The following is a 19,286-nucleotide window of genomic DNA, read 5'->3' as shown; positions in this document are numbered from 1 at the left end:
CCAGTAAAATATCTGTCAAATCAAAAGTCAAAGGAGAACTTGTCTCGAGTTGTTTTAGTTTTAGGTTACGGCCTTATAATATGCTGGTATGTAGTGATTTCAGTCAATATTTAAATTAAAAACTCATTTTTGCATTATCAGAAATAGAAACTTTATTTTTCAATGAGAAAAATTGTAATAATATTCATTTTCATTTTGCTGATTTCAATAATATCTAGAGGTGACAGCTGGGTGACAGATTTTCTATGTTCCAAAATATACACCAATTTCACATAATATATATTTTTAAACTAATAAGACTGCTGTCTCATTGGGTTGGTAAAGGTAAGGAATCGACACATAAATCAAAGACCTTACACAAAAATTAAAGTTTTCTACGGTTTGCAGCGCAGCATTTTGTGACATTTTTCTGCGCAGGGTCTTCGGTTCATGTCGATTCCTTATCCTTACCGATCCAATGGAACGACGGGCTTAACCATTTTTTGCAATAACTGAAGTATTTTGTTGTTTATACGCACAAATTATTTAAATAACAAAAATAACACTTCATACTAAAAAAAATTAAACACGGCGGCAAAACATCTTTACCTGAATAATTTTTACCCACTTTCAAAACTAATGCTACAATAATTTTACAACTCTTTTCCACTTTATTTTTTTGAACAGACCGGTTTTAACCTGTCATGGCTATCTTCAAACTGGTCTAACAGGCGAATTTATGAAGGAAAAATGTTATTTTTTTGTATTTTGCACAATATATAAGAGTAATATTATTGACGAGAATCTAGAATACATTTTTAATATTTTGCACCGTCTGCTGAAACGGTTAGAATTAGTTTACCGGAGAGCCAACATTACCAAATCAAAACAAGCGGCAGTTTCGTATTATTATTGTAATTTCTTACTTGTGGTCCTACCACCGAGAGATCCGTTGCAACCTCTCTTTCCGTTACCTGCATATTTTATGAGAAAGAGTTAGAAGTGACAACAGAGCTATCATCGGTTCACGTTTATCTGACTATCAAGAGGCTAGATTATTATCTGACAATTGAATTATATTATATTCCAGCTGTCTGTGACGCGTTTTTCAATATTAAAATTAACATCAAACTGTACGGCTGCCATCGGCAGTTGTAGTGAAAAATCCTTTAAACGGACATCGCCGGCAATTTCGTTGCAAAATTGTTTGGAATTTCTGCAAACTCGAAGATTCAGTGAAAATACAAATATGGAGCCTGAAAAGAAAATTGCTGTATGTCAAATGACTTCCACTGGGGACAGGGAGAAAAATATGGCAATAGTCTCGAATTTGGTTGAAAAGGCGGTCGCGGAAAATGCTTTGGTAAGTATATTTTTTTTATTTCAATCTTTATATTCTAGCAGTTATGATGAGCTTTGTAATTTATTATTGTTATGATAATATTTATTTTTGTTATCTCTTCCTCAAGGCTTGTGTGTATTCGGCTGTTATGTTGTAGTTGACTGATAAATAAATCTTTACTATCGCGCAATTTCTCCAACGAGTAAGCAAAGAGGATGTACCGCCTCACAATTTTGTCTTGCAGGGTGGCCACAGACAAGAAAAACTGGGAAAACCGGGAATTGTCAGGGAAATGTCAGAGAATTTATAAATATTTTTGTAATATCTGGAGATAGGTATTCAAAGTAAATTCGAATTAAGACGACTTATTCTCGTGTCAATCGAAATTTCACGACCGGTTACAGTCGCGGCCGGGTCGTCAAATACAGATATTCGAAGTAAATTCATAAAAAATACGATATATTTCCGTGTAAATTGAAATTTCGCGGCCGATTGCAGTTGCGATATGGCATTCAATTACAGATATTCTAAGTAAAATCGTAAAAATACCACGTAGTATTTCCGTGTAAATCGAAACTTGGAGGGCAATATTTAGAGAATTTACGATTTATAACTGCGTAATGGAAATTTTACCTGTCTTCGCAAAATTCTGGCCTGTGAGATTCAGATTTACGAAATAATATGATATATTTTGTCAAAAATAGAATTTTTTCGCTTTACTTCTCTTACGACTTTTTTTTAATAAAAATTCGAATAACGCGTACAAATAGATTTTTTCGCTTTACTTCTTTTGGGACTTTTTTTGATAAAAAATCGAATAACGCGTATTTTCGAATTATGTGTATTAATTTATTCAAATAAATGTTGGGGTGGTTCGAAGGATTTGAATTCTAAGGACGGGTTATTTCACGGAATGTGAATATTTCAACAAACTTCAAAGTTGATTTTATAGTTCTGTGAAGGTTGATCATTATTGGCCAGGGGCTTCACAAAACTGAAATAATAACAGAACTTGAATAGAACCTTCACTAAACTTGAAAATCAACTTTGAAATTTGATGAATTGTTAAAATTTTACGAAACTACCCGTCCTAAGTGTTTCAGAACCATTTTTTAAAATATCATATATATGTCACCTGTGGCAGGTAAAAACATGTTTTTAAAAAAAAAAACAGCGTAATCTGTTGTACGTAAAAGTAACATGCGCAATTGTTTTTCTATCTGTACAAAGAGACTCAGCCAAAACAACGCGTGGTGGGGTACCTACAGTTAGTTTGAAATAAAATAAATCACGGAAAAATATAAAAACTGGAATTATCAGCGAATTTTGAAATCCATTTTTGTGGCCACCCATGCCTTGTCACATACTCCTTTCTTTATTAACCGTTAAATTAGTATTTCGAATTCTCTTAGTTTTGATGGAAATGACCTTGCTAGTTGAAAATGTTGAATTGATCCAGTTGAGTTGGGTTTTTATCGCTGGAGTCTGGCATCGTGAAATTTACACAGCTAATATAACTTTATAATTTAGAGCCACTTCAAAAAAAGAAATACTTTAAAATACTGTTTTTGCCTATTAGTCCAGTCAGTGGGGAGTTTTACCTTGCAAAAGGTTAGGTAGTAGCGATTTTGATATATGTTGTTAAGATTGGGACTCTAAGGAAAAAAAAAAGTTTTCGACCTTGGGAGGGTCGAGCTCGACCCGCCATCTTGGATTGAAGGTGCCAAAATTTGTTGTTTTCAAAATAATTGTGAAGTGGTCGTTTTTACAACCAAATTGTTGAAGACAAACTTAAAGACAACTAAATTACCTACATTTTTTTAGAAAGTTTTTTTTTGTAAGTCTAATAGGTAATGAGTGACAGTGGCGGAAATGTGAATATTTTTCAAAAAAATGATGTAATTCCCAACTTTGTAATTTTTTCGGGTTATTCATTACATAATTATAATAATTTTGCTAACTCATTTCCACACCACCTTGAGGTAGAGAACATGGCGCATTTTTTTATTGTGGTATCCCCATTACGTCTACTCCACAGATATACCAGCGATGGTAGATTTCGAAATTATGTTACTATAAATTATGTTACTTAATAACAGTCTTCGTCATCAATGTCATCATCTAACTCATTGCCTGTGATACTGAGATTCTGGGCTTCCATTGACAAAATCTCTTCTTCTTCGTCCTCGACATCGATGTGAATCTCTGGCGAATTTCGGCATGTTTGACCATTACAGCACCCACATACAATAGAACACTTCAATCCAGCTTTCCTGCAGCTACATGCAGCGCCGCATCCTTTTTTACAATTGCATGAAATAAATTTTAATAAAGTCTCGGGTGCTGGTTTCTTTGTCATTCTTACTGAAACAAGCCCGTTGGTGTAACGTTTCCAGCCCCAGTTTTCTGGATTTTTTTGGATTCCATACCATTTTTGGACTTGATGGTACGTTCTAAATGCATGATACCGTGCAGCGTCGTTCGTTGGTGGCAAAGAGGCAAGATTGAATTTGCTTTTTGTTGTCGACTTTGCGAAACGTTTGTAGCGGACTTCTTCCAAGGTTTCCTTATCCATGTCACCCCCGTACAAAGCAACAAGAAAGCGTGTTCCTGCAACTTCTATGTCTTCTAGTGTTGCATCATGTTGTTTGAAGATTCCTATCATGGCATTGAGTCTTGTGTCGTTTTGCACAAGCGAGCAAAATTTTGTTTTTCCTTGGTTGAAGAAAGACGATGTTGTATCGCAGCCGCTAAAGGCATGAAGAAACAGAATATTCTCAGCCGCCTCTTTGTATTTCACACTATTCGCGGAATACAGTCTTTCAAAAGTTTAGCCTCTCCCGGGTTTGCGAAGATATATACTACTTTTGGGTGGTGCTAATGCTGTCAGCAGAACTAGGAGATCAACGTCTTCGCCAATAATGATAACAGCGTCATATGATGAACACAAGGAAATCGCAGTATTGACAATCAACTCATCAGCATCTTCTTCAGCCTGCTTAACTGTAAAATCATCCTGTATAAATTGCTTTGTAAGCATCGAAATCAGACGGACTTTGTTATTTTCATTGGCTAAAAATCGTTCTTGTGAAACTTGAACTGGCATTGTTTCATCGAAAAGAACATCTGCAGACATGAGCATCCAGGCAACGTCCTGTAACCAGGACTCAATCAGTGTTGCCAAGTCAGCTATAGACTAGGATCCCACTATAACAAATCAACGTCATCGAGCACACGGATGATGCTATATAAGTATATTGTAACGTAGAAATACGTTAAAATGATATTGTGTAATATGTTCGTACAAAATTTATCAAGAAAACAGGAGTTTTTCAATTTTTTGTCAAAATTTTCTTCTTTCAACCGCTGTAACTCGTTACTTATTAGACTTACAAAAAAAAATTGTCTTCAAAAAATGTAGGTAATTTAGTTGTTTGAATTTTAATTTAATTTTTAATTTAATTTTTTTTATTTAATCAAGTTTGTTTTCAACAACTTGGTTGTAAAATCAACCACTTCATAATTATTTTGAAAAAATCAAATTTTGGCACCTTCAATCCAAGATGGCGGGTCGAGCTCGACCCCCCCAAGGTCGAAATTTTTTTTTTTTCTTTAGAGTCCCAATCTTAACAACATATGTGAAAATCGCTACTACCTAACCTTTTGCAAGGTGGAGCCCTTTTTTATCCCCCACTGACTAGACTATATTTCATATTTCGTCAAAATAAAGATGGCATTCTTTTTGGAATAATTTTAAAATTTCATCAATAGATGGCATTATTTCTTAAATAATTTAACTTGTTTTATTATTTCGTCAATAGATGGCACTATTTCCCGAATAATTTAACTTATAATATTATTTTGTCAATAGATGGCACTATTTCCCGAATAATTTAACTTATCTTATTATTTCATCAATAGATGGCATTATTTCCTGAATAATTTAACTTTTTTATTATTTCGTCAATAGATGGCATTCTTTCCCGAGGCGTGTGACTACCTTTGCGACAATAAAAAGGACATGTTGGATTTCGCCGAACCGATTGTAGGAGGAAACACAGTGAATCAGTACAGGGAGCTAGCAAAGAAACACTCCATGTGGCTGAGCATGGGCGGCCTGCATGAAAAGGTGAGGAAGGATGACGTTACAATACATATAGACAGTGGCGGCTCTAACACATTTTCAATTGATTGAATACGAAACCCAATATATGATGTATTAAAATGAGAGCACGTGTTATCAATATGAGTAGGTAATTTTGAGTGTAATCAATTCTAAGTTCTTAAATCACTTAACTTTTTTTTGTATTTATAGTGCGGAGACGGTTTATATATAGTTCTCGTGAGCACTTGGGCCATAAGCCCATTATGCTATCTCCCAATCGTCCCTTTTATAAAGTTCACCAGGGTTGTCATTGGATATGTGGCTATGTTTTCTGGTTCCACAATGTGTCTTGCCAGGTTTCATCTCTCCTCTTCACTCCCTCTTGGTTCCCTGAAGGCTCCACGAGAGAAGAGGGTCTCGTCTCTCCTCTCCAGTCCCCCTTGGTTCCCTGAAGGCCCCACGATGGAGGATTCCACTCCCCCTTAGTTCCCTGAAGGCCCCACAAGAGAAGAGGATCTCGTCTCCACTCCTCCTTGGTTCCCTGAATGCCCCATGAGGGAAGAGGGAGTTTTCAAATGGTCCAATTTTCGTCCCACGAGTATCTAGGGAAATAGAAGGTCCACTCCAGCAGAGCCCCGAGTGTTGGGGTAAGGTCTAAATTCTCCGAGATGCGACCCTGTTTCTCGGAGGCAACATTCTTGACACTGTTCCCCAGATCATACCTGAGCATGGTACCTCACACCTTAGTTTGGGATGGAGGTCGTGTTTCCACTTCCTGAGCGATAGGTTCGCCACACTCCTCAAAAATATCATTGCATAAGTATATACGTCACGGATATAAACAGAAACACCAAACATAAATATGAAGTTTAATACAAAAATAACAAAATTAATCAAACTTCGGTTTAGAGCGCCTTTGAGGCACCTAATTTTACCGGAAGAGAACTGCTCTATAGAAATAATTCAAATACGTCACATATGGCTGGAAAACTACTAAATTATTATAAGCAATAATTAGTCGCCTGTAATATCAATACAAATTGAAAATATCTCCTGAGTAAAAATAAATGCCGCCAACAGGAATTGAACCAGCGCCTTCTGATGTCCGGTCAGACGCTCTGGACCACTTAGCTACGTCAGTTTATTTCCAACCCGCCAAATAATTCAATATGTACTAGTACTTCAATCAACAATTACTGCTTATTATATTTTTTCCACCTGTAAACAACCAACTTTTATAGATATTTTCAATTTGTATTGATATTACAGGCGACTAATTATTGCTTATAATAATTTATTATCCTTTGTGCTATGCATAAAAACCTTGTCTTATAAACATTAGTTTATCATTAAAAAAATAGTAATACTACTAACGTGAATCCCGGCCCGTGCAGAACTGACTTACTTCTATTTGGTCTAAAACAAACGTCCAGTATTCCAGTCCAGGGATCCTGGAATATGTCTCCGCGGTTATGATATTATGACTCAAATGCGCGTGCGCCGATTCACGAATTTCAATATGAATAAAAAATACATTTTACAAGGAAAACGTCCAGTTTTGACGGGGTTATAGTACTAATACTGAAATGTATAAAATCAAGTATCGAAACCTTTAACTCATATAATCAATACAAGTTTTCAAAACAGAATATTTGATATTTAAAACCGGCAATCCGGAAGAAACAACCAATTACAGTCCAATTTCTTTATTGTCGAATATAGCAAAAATTCATAATTATGACCTAATTCACGAAAACCACTTTGGATTCATGGAGAACAAAAGCACAAAAGACGCCATTGCTAAATTATCTACTACAATACAAGACGCTTTAGATTAGTCTTCGAAGTGTATTGATAAATTTGTTGATCTTCAAAAAGCTTTCGCCAGCAGATCTCATGTCAAACTATTACAAAAATTACGTATAGTAGGTTTTAATGACAGAGCATTAAATCGGTTAAAAAGTTATCTTTACAACAGAACACAAGCTGTAAAAATAAACAATATTTTAGGTCTACCGCTTACAAGTGATTTTGGAATACCACAAGGCACTGTATTGGGTCAATTACTATTCATCTTGTATGTCAACCATATTTTTAAACAAAACCTGAGTGGAAGCATTATTTCTTATGCGGATGACACTGTCATTACAGTAAAGGGCAGGACTGGAATATTGTAAAGGAAAATGCAAATCCTAAAATACTCAATTAATGAAAAAAAAATCTTTATATTCCCTTCTCATTAAATAAAATTTAAAACTCTCCCAAATATTGAAATAATATACACAGTAAAAAATGTAACAAAATTATCTGTAATAGCTTATGTACCATTTTAAACCAAACTACTGAAATAAAGTACCTCGGTGTAATTATAGACCAACATATGAAATGGAACAAACACCTGGAGGTGTCTTGTCAAAGCGATGAGTCCCCAACTTGAGTAGAGAAGATGATGATGATATTATCCACTCGAGCGATGGGGTATTTTCAATTGATGTCTTGAGCGATGGAGATTTCCGGGCATTCGGTTTTGAATTCAGCAGCGTTCATTAAAAAAATTATGCCTCTGAAAATTAATATGGAAACATATAACTGCTACTGTGGTTTAAAGCCAATGAATCCACCTATTTTCATGGTTTACATATTTGTAAGTTTTATAATAGAGCTGTTTGCAGAAATTTAAAAATAAATTGAAGTAAATTTGAAAAAATTTCCAATCTAAATTTAGGCACTCATCGCTTAAGGCCTAGAGCGATGAGATCTAAATATAGGTAGCCATTGTTCAACTGTTCATAAGTAAATTATTGTTATATTACAGGACCCACAAAACGAGAAGAAGGTATTCAATACGCACGTCATAATCAACAGCGACGGCGAAATTGTCCAAACATATCGAAAGTTACATCTTTTTGACGTGGAGATACCAGAGAAGGGGGTACGCCTCAAGGAATCTGACTATGCCACCGCTGGCAAGGATATAGTCATGCCAGTGGACACACCGGTCGGCAAGGTCGGCATGGCAATATGTTACGACATGCGCTTCCCGGAACCTGCGACCCAACTGGCGGCAATGGGTGCGGATATTATCACATATCCATCTGCTTTTACTTACGCCACGGGGATGGCGCATTGGGACATTTTATTAAGGTAAACACTGAACAAATAAAAATGCAAGGTGCTGTTGTCAATTTTCCCTTATTTTGGGTAAAATTGATAAAACGTTTTGCAAATATTGCGTATCTGAAAACTAAAATATTGTTTCGAAAGGTGATGAAATACGCTTTCAAATTTTACTATTAGAATTAGACATAAAATTTTTAATGCAAACCTAAAGAACTTTTACTAAAATTAAAACTAAAACTAAAATTACTGATGACAAAAAAAAAACAAAAAAGGTACACACGCGTATCAAGGGCTTTTTTACAACAAAAGGTTTTCAAAAATTTTACACTAAAAACTGTTAACCTGATAGTTGGCAGATGAAGAAATTCTTCGATGGGATGATATATTTTTAATTTGTTTTTAAGAAATACAAGAATTGCCTGGTTACGAACATTTCCAACTACTATCATCATTATAAGTGGAAAATTTTGCTCGAGCAATGATGGAGGACTTAGGTAGCAGAGGATTAAAACCACTATGTACTTGGATTTGTAGTTAACATAAATCAATCTGTTTAACATGTTGCAGGTGTCGCGCAATCGAGAACCAGTGCTACGTGATAGCGGCGGCGCAGGTAGGCCAGCACAATGCCAAGCGGCGCTCCTTCGGGCATGCCCAGTGCGTGGACCCCTGGGGTAGCGTCCTGGCCACGTGCGGGGACCGTGAGCAGCCCAGCCTGACCGTGGCTACTGTGGACCAGCTCAAGCTGCTGGAGGTCCGGAGGAACATGCCGGTGAATCAGCACAGAAGGTCAGTTATTGCACACTATATATAAGAACGACTCGAAGAAACAATTGAACAGTTGAAATTAATTGTAAAAGGTGGTTTTGCTCTTTTTTATTACCATCTCCATGTTCCTATCTTGGTGATACCTGTAAAACAGTTTCTCAATCAAACGGATCGTTCAGATCGGATGAATTGCCCTCCTCTGTACAGAGTTTTGAAGATTGATATACCGACTTACTAATTAGATTTATACACGCCCGTTCAACGTTGGTGTGGTAAGGCATCGACCTTTTTTACCAAACAAACGCCATGGTAATAATTCAAGTTTTTCACTGTTCTGACCTTACGTGCCGCAGAATATTTACACTACGTTTTTTAGTAAGGCTGACAGTGTTTTGTGGCTCTAAGCCAGAGGTGGCTGCCAATTGTCAGATACATAACTTGAGATCTATAACTACTCGAGCGATAGAGATTTCTGCCGCGCTCCTTGTGGTTTAAGGATGGCAACACATTACGCTATACACATCAAAGCGTTTTATATAACGCCATATCGCTCGCCATACAATCCCATACAGACCTGTCACACCTGACATATGATGTTTTATAATTTTGGGCTTGGCAACGATGATACGCCGTGTTCTGCTAGCCACGCGATATTTGAAAATGATGCCGTAGGTAGGAGAGGGAGTCAGATACATTTACAGAGCGCCGTGATGCGGCTGTCATCTGTCAAGGTGACAGATCCCATACAAAGAAATGATATTCTGCGGCAGTTCCCAATTGATCTGACCCCCTCTCCTGAGGAAGATTATAGTGTAGTGTGACACCTCAACATATGATCTGCATAGGTCACTCCCAATAAGCGTTAATGCGTACAGCATAATGTGTCTTAGGCTTGAAGCCAATGAATCCACCTATATTTCTTCGTTTATTCCATATGTTTAGGTTTTAAAGAATTCGTTTCATTTATAAACACGTGAATTCTGTTATTTAGTAACCGAAATTGCTCAACCTTGTATTTGTGTAGGGCAATATTGAATATTACTACCTCCGTATGTTGTCTATGGTCTACTGGAAATGTCTAACAGAGATTAAAAGAATTCAATTTTTGTAAAACAATTTAGAAACAATTTTAAGAAGAGAGGAACATTATTTACATATTTTGGTATTCAATGGAAACTTTATCAAGCTATTTAAATATATTAGCTGATTGCGGGAAGTCAAAATAAATTCATTTGTGGTAGCCATCGCTCAGCATCGGCAGTTGGTCATCTGGAATCTACTACCCAGCGTCATTATATTTCTTTCTTTTTAATTTCAGATCTGACATCTATAAGATCAGTGTTCCAAGAATAAGATTGGATCAACTGCCCGAGCATATTTCTTCAGTTCAACAATCTGCCGTCTTGGAGGCAATTAAAGTCCCTACGGAGGAAATAGTAGACGATGTTCCCGAGAGTCGATATTTTGATTTTGCAGAAATCAAAATCAGAGAGTCGTGCGTGTTCTACGAAACGGATTTGACCTATGCATTTGTCAATCTCAGGTTAGTTCATATCTTATTATTTTTTTAATTATATTGAACTGTCTTTCGTTCTAAAAGAAAGATTTCTAAAAGAAAGAATACTGAAAATGAGAAAGATGAGAGTTTTGACAAATGCATATAATTATGGGTGTTGAAAATACACAAGCTTAGGTATAGGAAACACAGCAAATGTATAAGTGCATCGGTATACGCTTCCACCGGCGAGGAAATGATGATCCAAATAATAATCTAGTCTCCTTCAACGGAAGCAATCTTCCGAACAGGCCTTCCATTGATATGCTTGGTGTAACTATAAGTGTATCTTTATTTATAGAAGAATTAAAAAAAATACTATGTAACAAAAACCATCTAAATTGTATCGTAATAGGTGATTTAAATATTAATATTGGTCCAAATAACCACTGTAAAAATAAAATAGACTATATAAATGCTATGAGTGAAATGAACTTTATATCATGTGTAAATAATTACACAAGAGAATTTGCAAACCAATCGCCATCATGCCTGGACCACATATGGAGCAATATTAAACACACAGAAAAAATTAAATCTATCATATGGAAAAATGATATAACAGATCACCATACAAATATTTTTATTTATGATTTAAATAAAACCTTAGGATTAAATGACTCTAGAAAAAATATTAACATAATTTCCAAATTGAACAATGTAAAATTAAATAATAAATTAAGTAACGAATCTTGGTCCTCAATACTAAATTGCCAAAACCCAGACATGTGCGCAAACTTCTTTGAAGAAATTTTAAATGCTCATATCGCAGACTGCACAACCTTTATAAATAATCAACCTAGTTCTAAATTAAGGAAAATCAAACCATGGATTACGCAAGGATTACTCATATCTATCCGGAAAAAAGAAAAACTTTTCATAGATACAAAAAAAAACTCTACCAATAGCCAAGTAAAAAACGATTACAAAATATTCCGGAACAAACTCATTAAAATTATCAAAGACACAAAAGAAAAATATTACAGGGAGAAAATAATCCTCACAAAGGAAAACCCTAAAAAAACATGGAACACTATAAATGAAATAATGAATAAAAATAATAAAAATAAGTCTACAATAAATGTCATAAACAATAATGGAACTAAAATAAATGCTATCCGTGAACCAAAAATGTGCGCAAATATTTTCAACAAATTTTTCGCTACCGTCGGTCAAAAACTTGCATATAAAATTGACCAAAATTATCAACCTGATGACATACATGAAGATAAAATAACAAATAGCAATCTTTCAATTTTTAAACCGACTACAGAAAAAAACATTGAAAACATAATACCTACAATCACTTAAAAATGGTAGTGCGCCAGGATACGACGGTATAACTACAGAAATCTTGAAAAAATACTGCAATTTTCTAACCAAACCGATTACGCATATAATTAATGTAAGTACTAAATACGGAATATTCCCGTCTAACTACAAAAAAGCCATTATAATCCCAGTATATAAATCCGGAGATTCAAAAGAAGTAAACAATTACCGCCCAATATCCTTATTATCCAACATTGCAAAAATACACGAAAAAGTAATAAAAAAACAAATTACTGATTATACAGATAACCAAAAATGTATTAACCCTAGCCAATACGGTTTCAGAGATAAACTTAGCACACAAGACGCAATTGCAGAATTAACTAAGCTTATTTACAAAACATTAGATAGAGGCAAAAAGTGCTTAAGTATATTCATTGACCTCCGTAAAGCTTTTGATAGTGTCTCACATTCAAAATTAATTAATAAACTAAATAATATAGGAATTACTGGCAAAGCTAAAACATGGTTAAAAAGTTATCTCTATCAAAGAACTCAACAGGTTAAAGTAAACAACGAATTAAGTGAAATAGAAAATATAGATTTTGGAATTCCACAAGGAAATGTTTTGGGACCTTTACTATTTATATTATATGTAAATGAACTTTTTGAACTCCCAATCATTGGAAACATTATATCTTACGCAGATGATACAGTGATAACTATTGAAGGAAATTCTTGGAATGAGGTCGAAGTATCAGCTAATAATGCCATAAATATCGTTAAACTATGGTTTGACGAAAACTTATTGACACTAAATGTCGAAAAAACCCATTTTATACCTTATAGCCTAACAGGGAATATCTCAAATGTAAATCTAAACATAAAAATTCACGAAAGAAATTGCCTCCTTAGAATCGCACCCTGTAACAGAATGAGAAAACTGATCTATATATTTTTTAGACTAAGAAATACTGTATCATTAAAAATACTAAAAGATATTTATTATGCACTGGCGCACTCTGTCCTACAATATGGAATCGTGGCTTGGGGGGGTGCATATAAATCATCCCTACTCTCACTGGAAACTATTCAAAAAATACTAATAAAAATCATCTTAAAAAAGCCATATTACTACCCAACTATAAATGTTTTTCAAGATTTCCCGGTTCCCCCACTTACAAAAATTTATGACAAAATTGCACTCCTACAAATACATAAAGATTTCTTTAGTAAAAATAATTTACCACAATTGAATATTAGCAAAAGAATAATATCTGTTGGAGGACTAACCGTGCCACTAGCACGAACCACAACAGCACAGCATCACTATATATTCAAGGGTGTAAAATTATTTAATAAATTACCCCTTGATATACGATTGGTAGAAAACTACGAAAAATATAAAAAAAAAATTAAATTAAAATACTCTTGTACCACCTCATAACTTTACTTATTGTTTAGAAATATGTTTTTGCCTTTTAAATTCTTTGAATCATTTATTAACTAACCTATATTTTTATTACTTTTATTGTTATTTTTTGTTTTATTACTAATATTTTTTGTTTAATTTAAACAAATGTTAAAACATTTTTGTTGTCCTCTCCTAAACACAAGCGGCTGCTTTATTAGGATGTGATTGAAATATTGGTGTTTATATTGTTAAAAAATTGTAACCTTGTTTATATGTTTCATAAAAAAAAAAAAAAAAAGTGACCAGCTCAGGTACGGGGGCTCCATCGAAGCCAGAGTAAAGTTGGCCTCTCAGAAGCTGGGCGTACTGAACAGGGCCCGCAGATACTTTAATAATACACAACTGCTGACCCTGTACAAATCGCAAGTGCGCCCTACTGTCGAATTTGGCAGCCATCTCTGGTCCGGAGCCCCTAAATACCTGAAAAAAACCCTTGACTCTGTGCAAAAACGGGCGGTCCGTTTGATAGATTCCCCAATCTTAACAAACGGACTGCAATCTTTAGAGCACAGGCGTCAGGTAGGTATGCTGTCCTTGTTCTATCGGTATTACAATGGAAGATGCTCTGAGGAACTAGCGTCATTGATCCCTTCAGCACCGGTGCGTAGTCAGGATACACGCCAAACGCGCGCCCAACATTTGTACACGGTTGACATTTGTCACATGAGAATGGGTCGCTTCTACGATTCATTCTTAAGTTCAACAGCTCGGCTGTGGAACGAACTGCCGGCCTCTGTGTTTCCTCCCTCCTACAACATGGGACTCTTCAAGACCCATGTTCACTCCTTCCTCTCCACAAAAAAACCCTCCACACAGCATCCCCAAAGATGACATAGGCCCTGAGGGAAATTATTTTCTTCAGGGCCTCCTGTGTGGAGTTAATATAAAAAAAAAACTAGCAGAAGAGGGACAGCAAGTTTATATTATGCTTGTAAAAGTATATTGTTAGGAAGCTTACAGCGTGCCCATTCATATCAGTTCCAGTTTGATCAGGTGCATGATTTCGCAAGTGAAATAATTTCATTATTTTAAGTTCGCATCGTTATTAAGAGATTTATCTGTCTCAGGTTTTCTTTTAAAATTTGTTTATTTTAATTTGTATCTTATTTATTGATTGGACTTTGTATATTACTAATAAATATAGGATATCCACAATATTTTTCATTAGCATGATTTAAAAAAATATATTAATTTCCCTGTATAGTTATTTGTCTTTTATCTCGTTTACGCCTACTTATTTTGACTAGCGGAAAAGGGACAGCAAGTTTGTCATTGTTTATTACGCATTTGAATTCAGTCCTAAAGATTATCACATCCACATAAACTATTTTAATAACGATGAAATAAAACAATATTTGGCATGCGAAAATACATTCTATTGATTGTTCTTATTTTTATTAAATTATAAACAAAACCATTTTTTTATTTAGTTTAAATGTGTTCTAATTTAATTTCATATTGAAAAAAAAAAAGTTATTTTTTTGACATGTATAATTCTCTCCATGTCTAACATTGTCTATGTGTAATTCTGGCAGTATAATATTGGTACGTGAAATTCAGACTATGTAATTTTGTCATATAACACTTTCTTAAAAAAATATAAAAAATGTATACATTTTTAGGTGTGTTGTGAATGGTCATGTCTTGGTGGCCCCAAAGAGGATAGCCAAGAGAACTGAAGACCTGACGGAGGATGAGATATGCGACTTCTTCAAAACCGTTGTTAAAGTTCAAAAGGTGAGTGAATAACCTTTCCATATGCAGATCGATAATATATTGTTTTGTGAGGTAATTTTTTTGACTAATATTTTTGAATGAATTTTCCCAGGTCATGGAGAAGGTTCACCAGACAAATTCTACGACAATCACGGTCCAGGACGGCGCAGAGGCAGGCAGAACAGTTGAGGTATTCATTCAATTCAATTGAGGTGTTCAATTCAGTTGAAGTGTTCAATTCAAGTTGAGGTATTCTATTCAGTTGAGATATTCAATTCAGTTGAAGTGTTCAATTCAAGTTGAGGTATTCTATTCAGTTGAGATATTCAATTCAGTTGAAGTGTTCAATTCAAGTTGAGGTATTCTATTCAGTTGAGATATTCAATTCAGTTGAAGTGTTCAATTCAAGTTGAGGTATTCTATTCAGTTGAGATATTCAATTCAGTTGAAGTGTTCAATTCAAGTTGAGGTATTCTATTCAGTTGAGATATTCAATTCAGTTGAAGTGTTCAATTCAAGTTGAGGTATTCAATTCAAGTTGAGGTATTCAATTCAATTGAGGTGTTCAATTCAGTTGAAGTATTCAATTCAAGTTGAGGTATTCTATTCAGTTGAGGTATTCAATTCAGTTGAAGTATTCAATTCAAGTTGAGGTATTCAATTCAATTGAGGTGTTCAATTCAGTTGAAGTATTCAATTCAAGTTGAGGTATTCAATTCAAGTTGAGGTATTCAATTCAATTGAGGTGTTCAATTCAGTTGAAGTATTCAATTCAAGTTGAGGTATTTTTAATTTCACAAATATTAAAAACGCACGTGAATATATTTGAATGACAAAAGATTAATCTCGTGGACTTTCACAATGTCATCTATTTAATTGTCTTTTAAATGATACTGTATTAGGGGGCGACTTTTGAATCAAAGAGACAACTTCGATCATCTCCGATATCTGCATGATTCTCACTACCGCTCACAATTTACTAGATTTTTTTTAAGGCCTCGTTAAATAACTATTAAAAACTAAATCGTAGTAAGCGTTCAAAGATTTTTTTTTTTTTTTTTTTTTACAATATTACCGCACAAGAGTCCCAACTGCTCCCGTCTGGAGCCAGTGAGACTATGGCATCCCCAATTGGGGTATGTTGTGAGGCTGAGGGTATTGGGGAGGGGAGGGAGATGGGGAAGAGGAAGGTGGGGAAGTACCTGGCTATTCAGATCTGGTCACCAAACACGGCTAAAGCCATTTCAAGCAACGTTTCAATTCTGAATGGTGGTCTTACACCAGGGCGATACTGAGAGTATCTTCCACTCTGGAACGTGCCGCAAATATACTATATATTATTTTAAATTAATTAATTGTGAAATAACACAAATTAATCAAATAAAATTTATTTGCGCACGCCGGGTTCGAACCCGCGACCTTCGGATCTGTAGTCAAAAGCGTATACCACTAGACCACGCCGGCCGTCTGATAGAATGAAAAGATGGTTTGAAAGGGAGATATGTAAATACGAATGTTATAGGGAGCACGCTAATGTTAAAAAATGATAATAATTAAGCGAAAATGGTGAAAATATTTAATAAAACACGACTCGTTTGAAAAAATTTCTCGACAAATGCTTTAGCTACATTTAAAGATACACTGTGAATTTTTTCATGTGTATAACATATTAAATAACAGAACAAAACGTGTTTTTAATAATTTTCGGAGCTTACTTCGAGGGAATTTTATATAATTAACGTTTAGGCATAACAAATTTATAGATATTATCTTCAAAAATAACTTTTTTTTTGGAACTTAAAGAGTTAGCTAGAAATTTGTTATAAATCGTCAGAAATTGTGTATGCTTATTGGAGCTTATTGATTTTTTTTTCGATCAACGTGTCAACAATGTCATTTCGAAAATAAGAATCAAATTAGTTGATTTCTAGTTATATTCAAACATATTAATGGCTGAATAAAATTGTAATATATTTTCAGACAGAGAAAAATATAACACTTTTTTTTACATTAACTCCCCATAGATGTGTGATTCTTGTTGTTTGTGTTGCTTAGCATATCCACTGCCACGTGATGCCGCGGGTGCGTGGGGACTTTAAGGACGTGGACATGATCTACCTGGAGCTGGCCAAGCACGACACGAAGCGCCCACTGCACTCGATGCTGCCCGCCAAGCCCGCACGCTCGCTGAAGGACATGCGCCAGGAGGCCGCGCTGCTCAGGCAGCACTTCTAGACACAAGTTCACGAGTTTCTAGAGAAATATATAAGTTTTACTTTAAGAATAGTTTTGGTTAGTTGGTCTCTTACAATATAAGCCGATAACTTCTTCCTCTTATCTTTTTATCCGCCACAACATTGATCAATCAGGGTTGCCAGAGTCTGATTTTGGTTTTTGTATTCGTAATTTTTTTTTTTTAACTTTCTAGCGTTTGCTATGGTCTACTACTGAAAAACCCTTTGTAACTTCGCTTTCTGTTATACGTGTTGTTTATGAGAAAGAAGGAGTGATTTCAAAAGATTTGCCACCAGCTTCCTAATAGGAATCGTCATTTGAACTCAAAATTTGTTTTCAGACAGGTTTACAAAAATCTGCCACCTAAGCAGAAGTTTAGTTTGTCATGGTGCACTAATATCTCTCGAGCGTTGAGTTCTGCATCATGAAATTTAAGCAGTTTTCTGTCTAAAAATTATAAATCAACACAACTATTATCATTTTGCAACAGCATTTTCATCACAAGCCATGATGCTTTGAAATTTCAATTGTCAAAATAAGACAAGATGCCATTTATATGGTTTCCAAAAATTTGCTGTTTTTTTTATTTTTATTTTCTTTTTTAAATAATTTAATAATAGATCAATTTTCATAAAATATAGCTGTACCCCGCCACGCGTTGCTGTGGTTCAATCGGTCTGTGCAGAAAGAAAAACAATAGCGCATGTTGCTTTTACGTCCAACAGATAACGGTGTTTAAAAAAAAACGTGTTTTTACCTATCACAGGTGACATCTACATAGAATGCAATGTTGTGTCAAAATTTCAAAGCAGTCGAATACTTTTACATTTTTTAGTTATATGTAGATTATAAAGTTTTTTAGGTTCTTTCCTAATATGTACTTATATATCTTGTACAGTTTACGTAATATTATAACTAGTTAGTCAATCATAAACTGTTCAAAAGTGAAGTTCTTTACGTATTTCTTTTACCGAAGTACTATAAGTTAGCTGGATCATATTATATTCATACATACGTACATTCCATCCAATCACACATCTATATGTGCCATATTTTTTTCTGTCATCCACATTTTATTATTATATTTTTTGTAAATAAAGTTTATAAAATAAATTTGTATTTTCTATTAAAGATATCCAAAGAGAATCCAAATCCTTTGATCTAAACTACTTATCCAAATAATATAAGGTCTACTATGCTCTTTGCCAATCACTTATAGAATATGGAATTAATGGATGGGGATCTGCCTCAAACATCCACATGAAGCAGATTGTTAAAACACAAAAGTAATAATAAAAATAATCCTGAAAGTACCCCTAAGAACTCCATCAAAAGATTTTTTTTAAAATTTTAATGTTTTCAGTATTATAAAACTCTACACAAAAAATGCTATACTCAAAATTAACTCTTCAGTTACATTGTGTCAGACAGTCGGAGTATTTCTGCTTTGCAATAAAATCTAAATCAATGGAATATTTCTGAAAGTATTCATAAACTAAAAACTAAATCAATGGAAAATTTCTGAATGTATTCATAAACTAAATCAAAGGAATATTTCTGAATGTATTTATTAACTAAATCAATGGAATATTTCTGAATGTATTTATAAATAAATCAATGGAATATATCTGAATGTATTCGTAAACTAAAAACCAAATCAATGGAATATATCTGAATGTATTCATAAACTAAAAACTAAATCAATGGAAAATTTCTGAAT

General features: G+C 34.5%; 1 protein-coding gene across 1 annotated transcript; it reads left to right on the top strand.

Moving 5' to 3' along the window:
• Position 1: 1 nt before the first annotated feature.
• NitFhit (ntrilase and fragile histidine triad fusion protein NitFhit) lies at positions 2-18,628 on the top strand. The gene is made up of 9 exons (XM_089648363.1): positions 2-86; positions 1,070-1,342; positions 5,292-5,450; positions 8,242-8,570; positions 9,114-9,335; positions 10,633-10,857; positions 15,238-15,352; positions 15,444-15,521; positions 17,387-18,628. The coding sequence occupies exons 1-9, from the start codon at positions 81-83 to the stop codon at positions 17,564-17,566; spliced, it is 1,587 nt and encodes a 528-aa protein (XP_089504489.1). The 5' UTR covers positions 2-80; the 3' UTR covers positions 17,567-18,628.
• Positions 18,629-19,286: the final 658 nt, after the last annotated feature.

The sequence above is a fragment of the Hesperophylax consimilis genome, chromosome 27, assembly GCF_061612785.1.
Source record: "Hesperophylax consimilis isolate HC1 chromosome 27, BYU_Hcon_1.0, whole genome shotgun sequence".
In the NCBI taxonomy this organism is placed as follows: Eukaryota; Metazoa; Arthropoda; class Insecta; order Trichoptera; family Limnephilidae; genus Hesperophylax; species Hesperophylax consimilis.
Note: the sequence above shows the minus strand (reverse complement) of the source record. Positions and strands in the feature narration are given on the sequence as shown.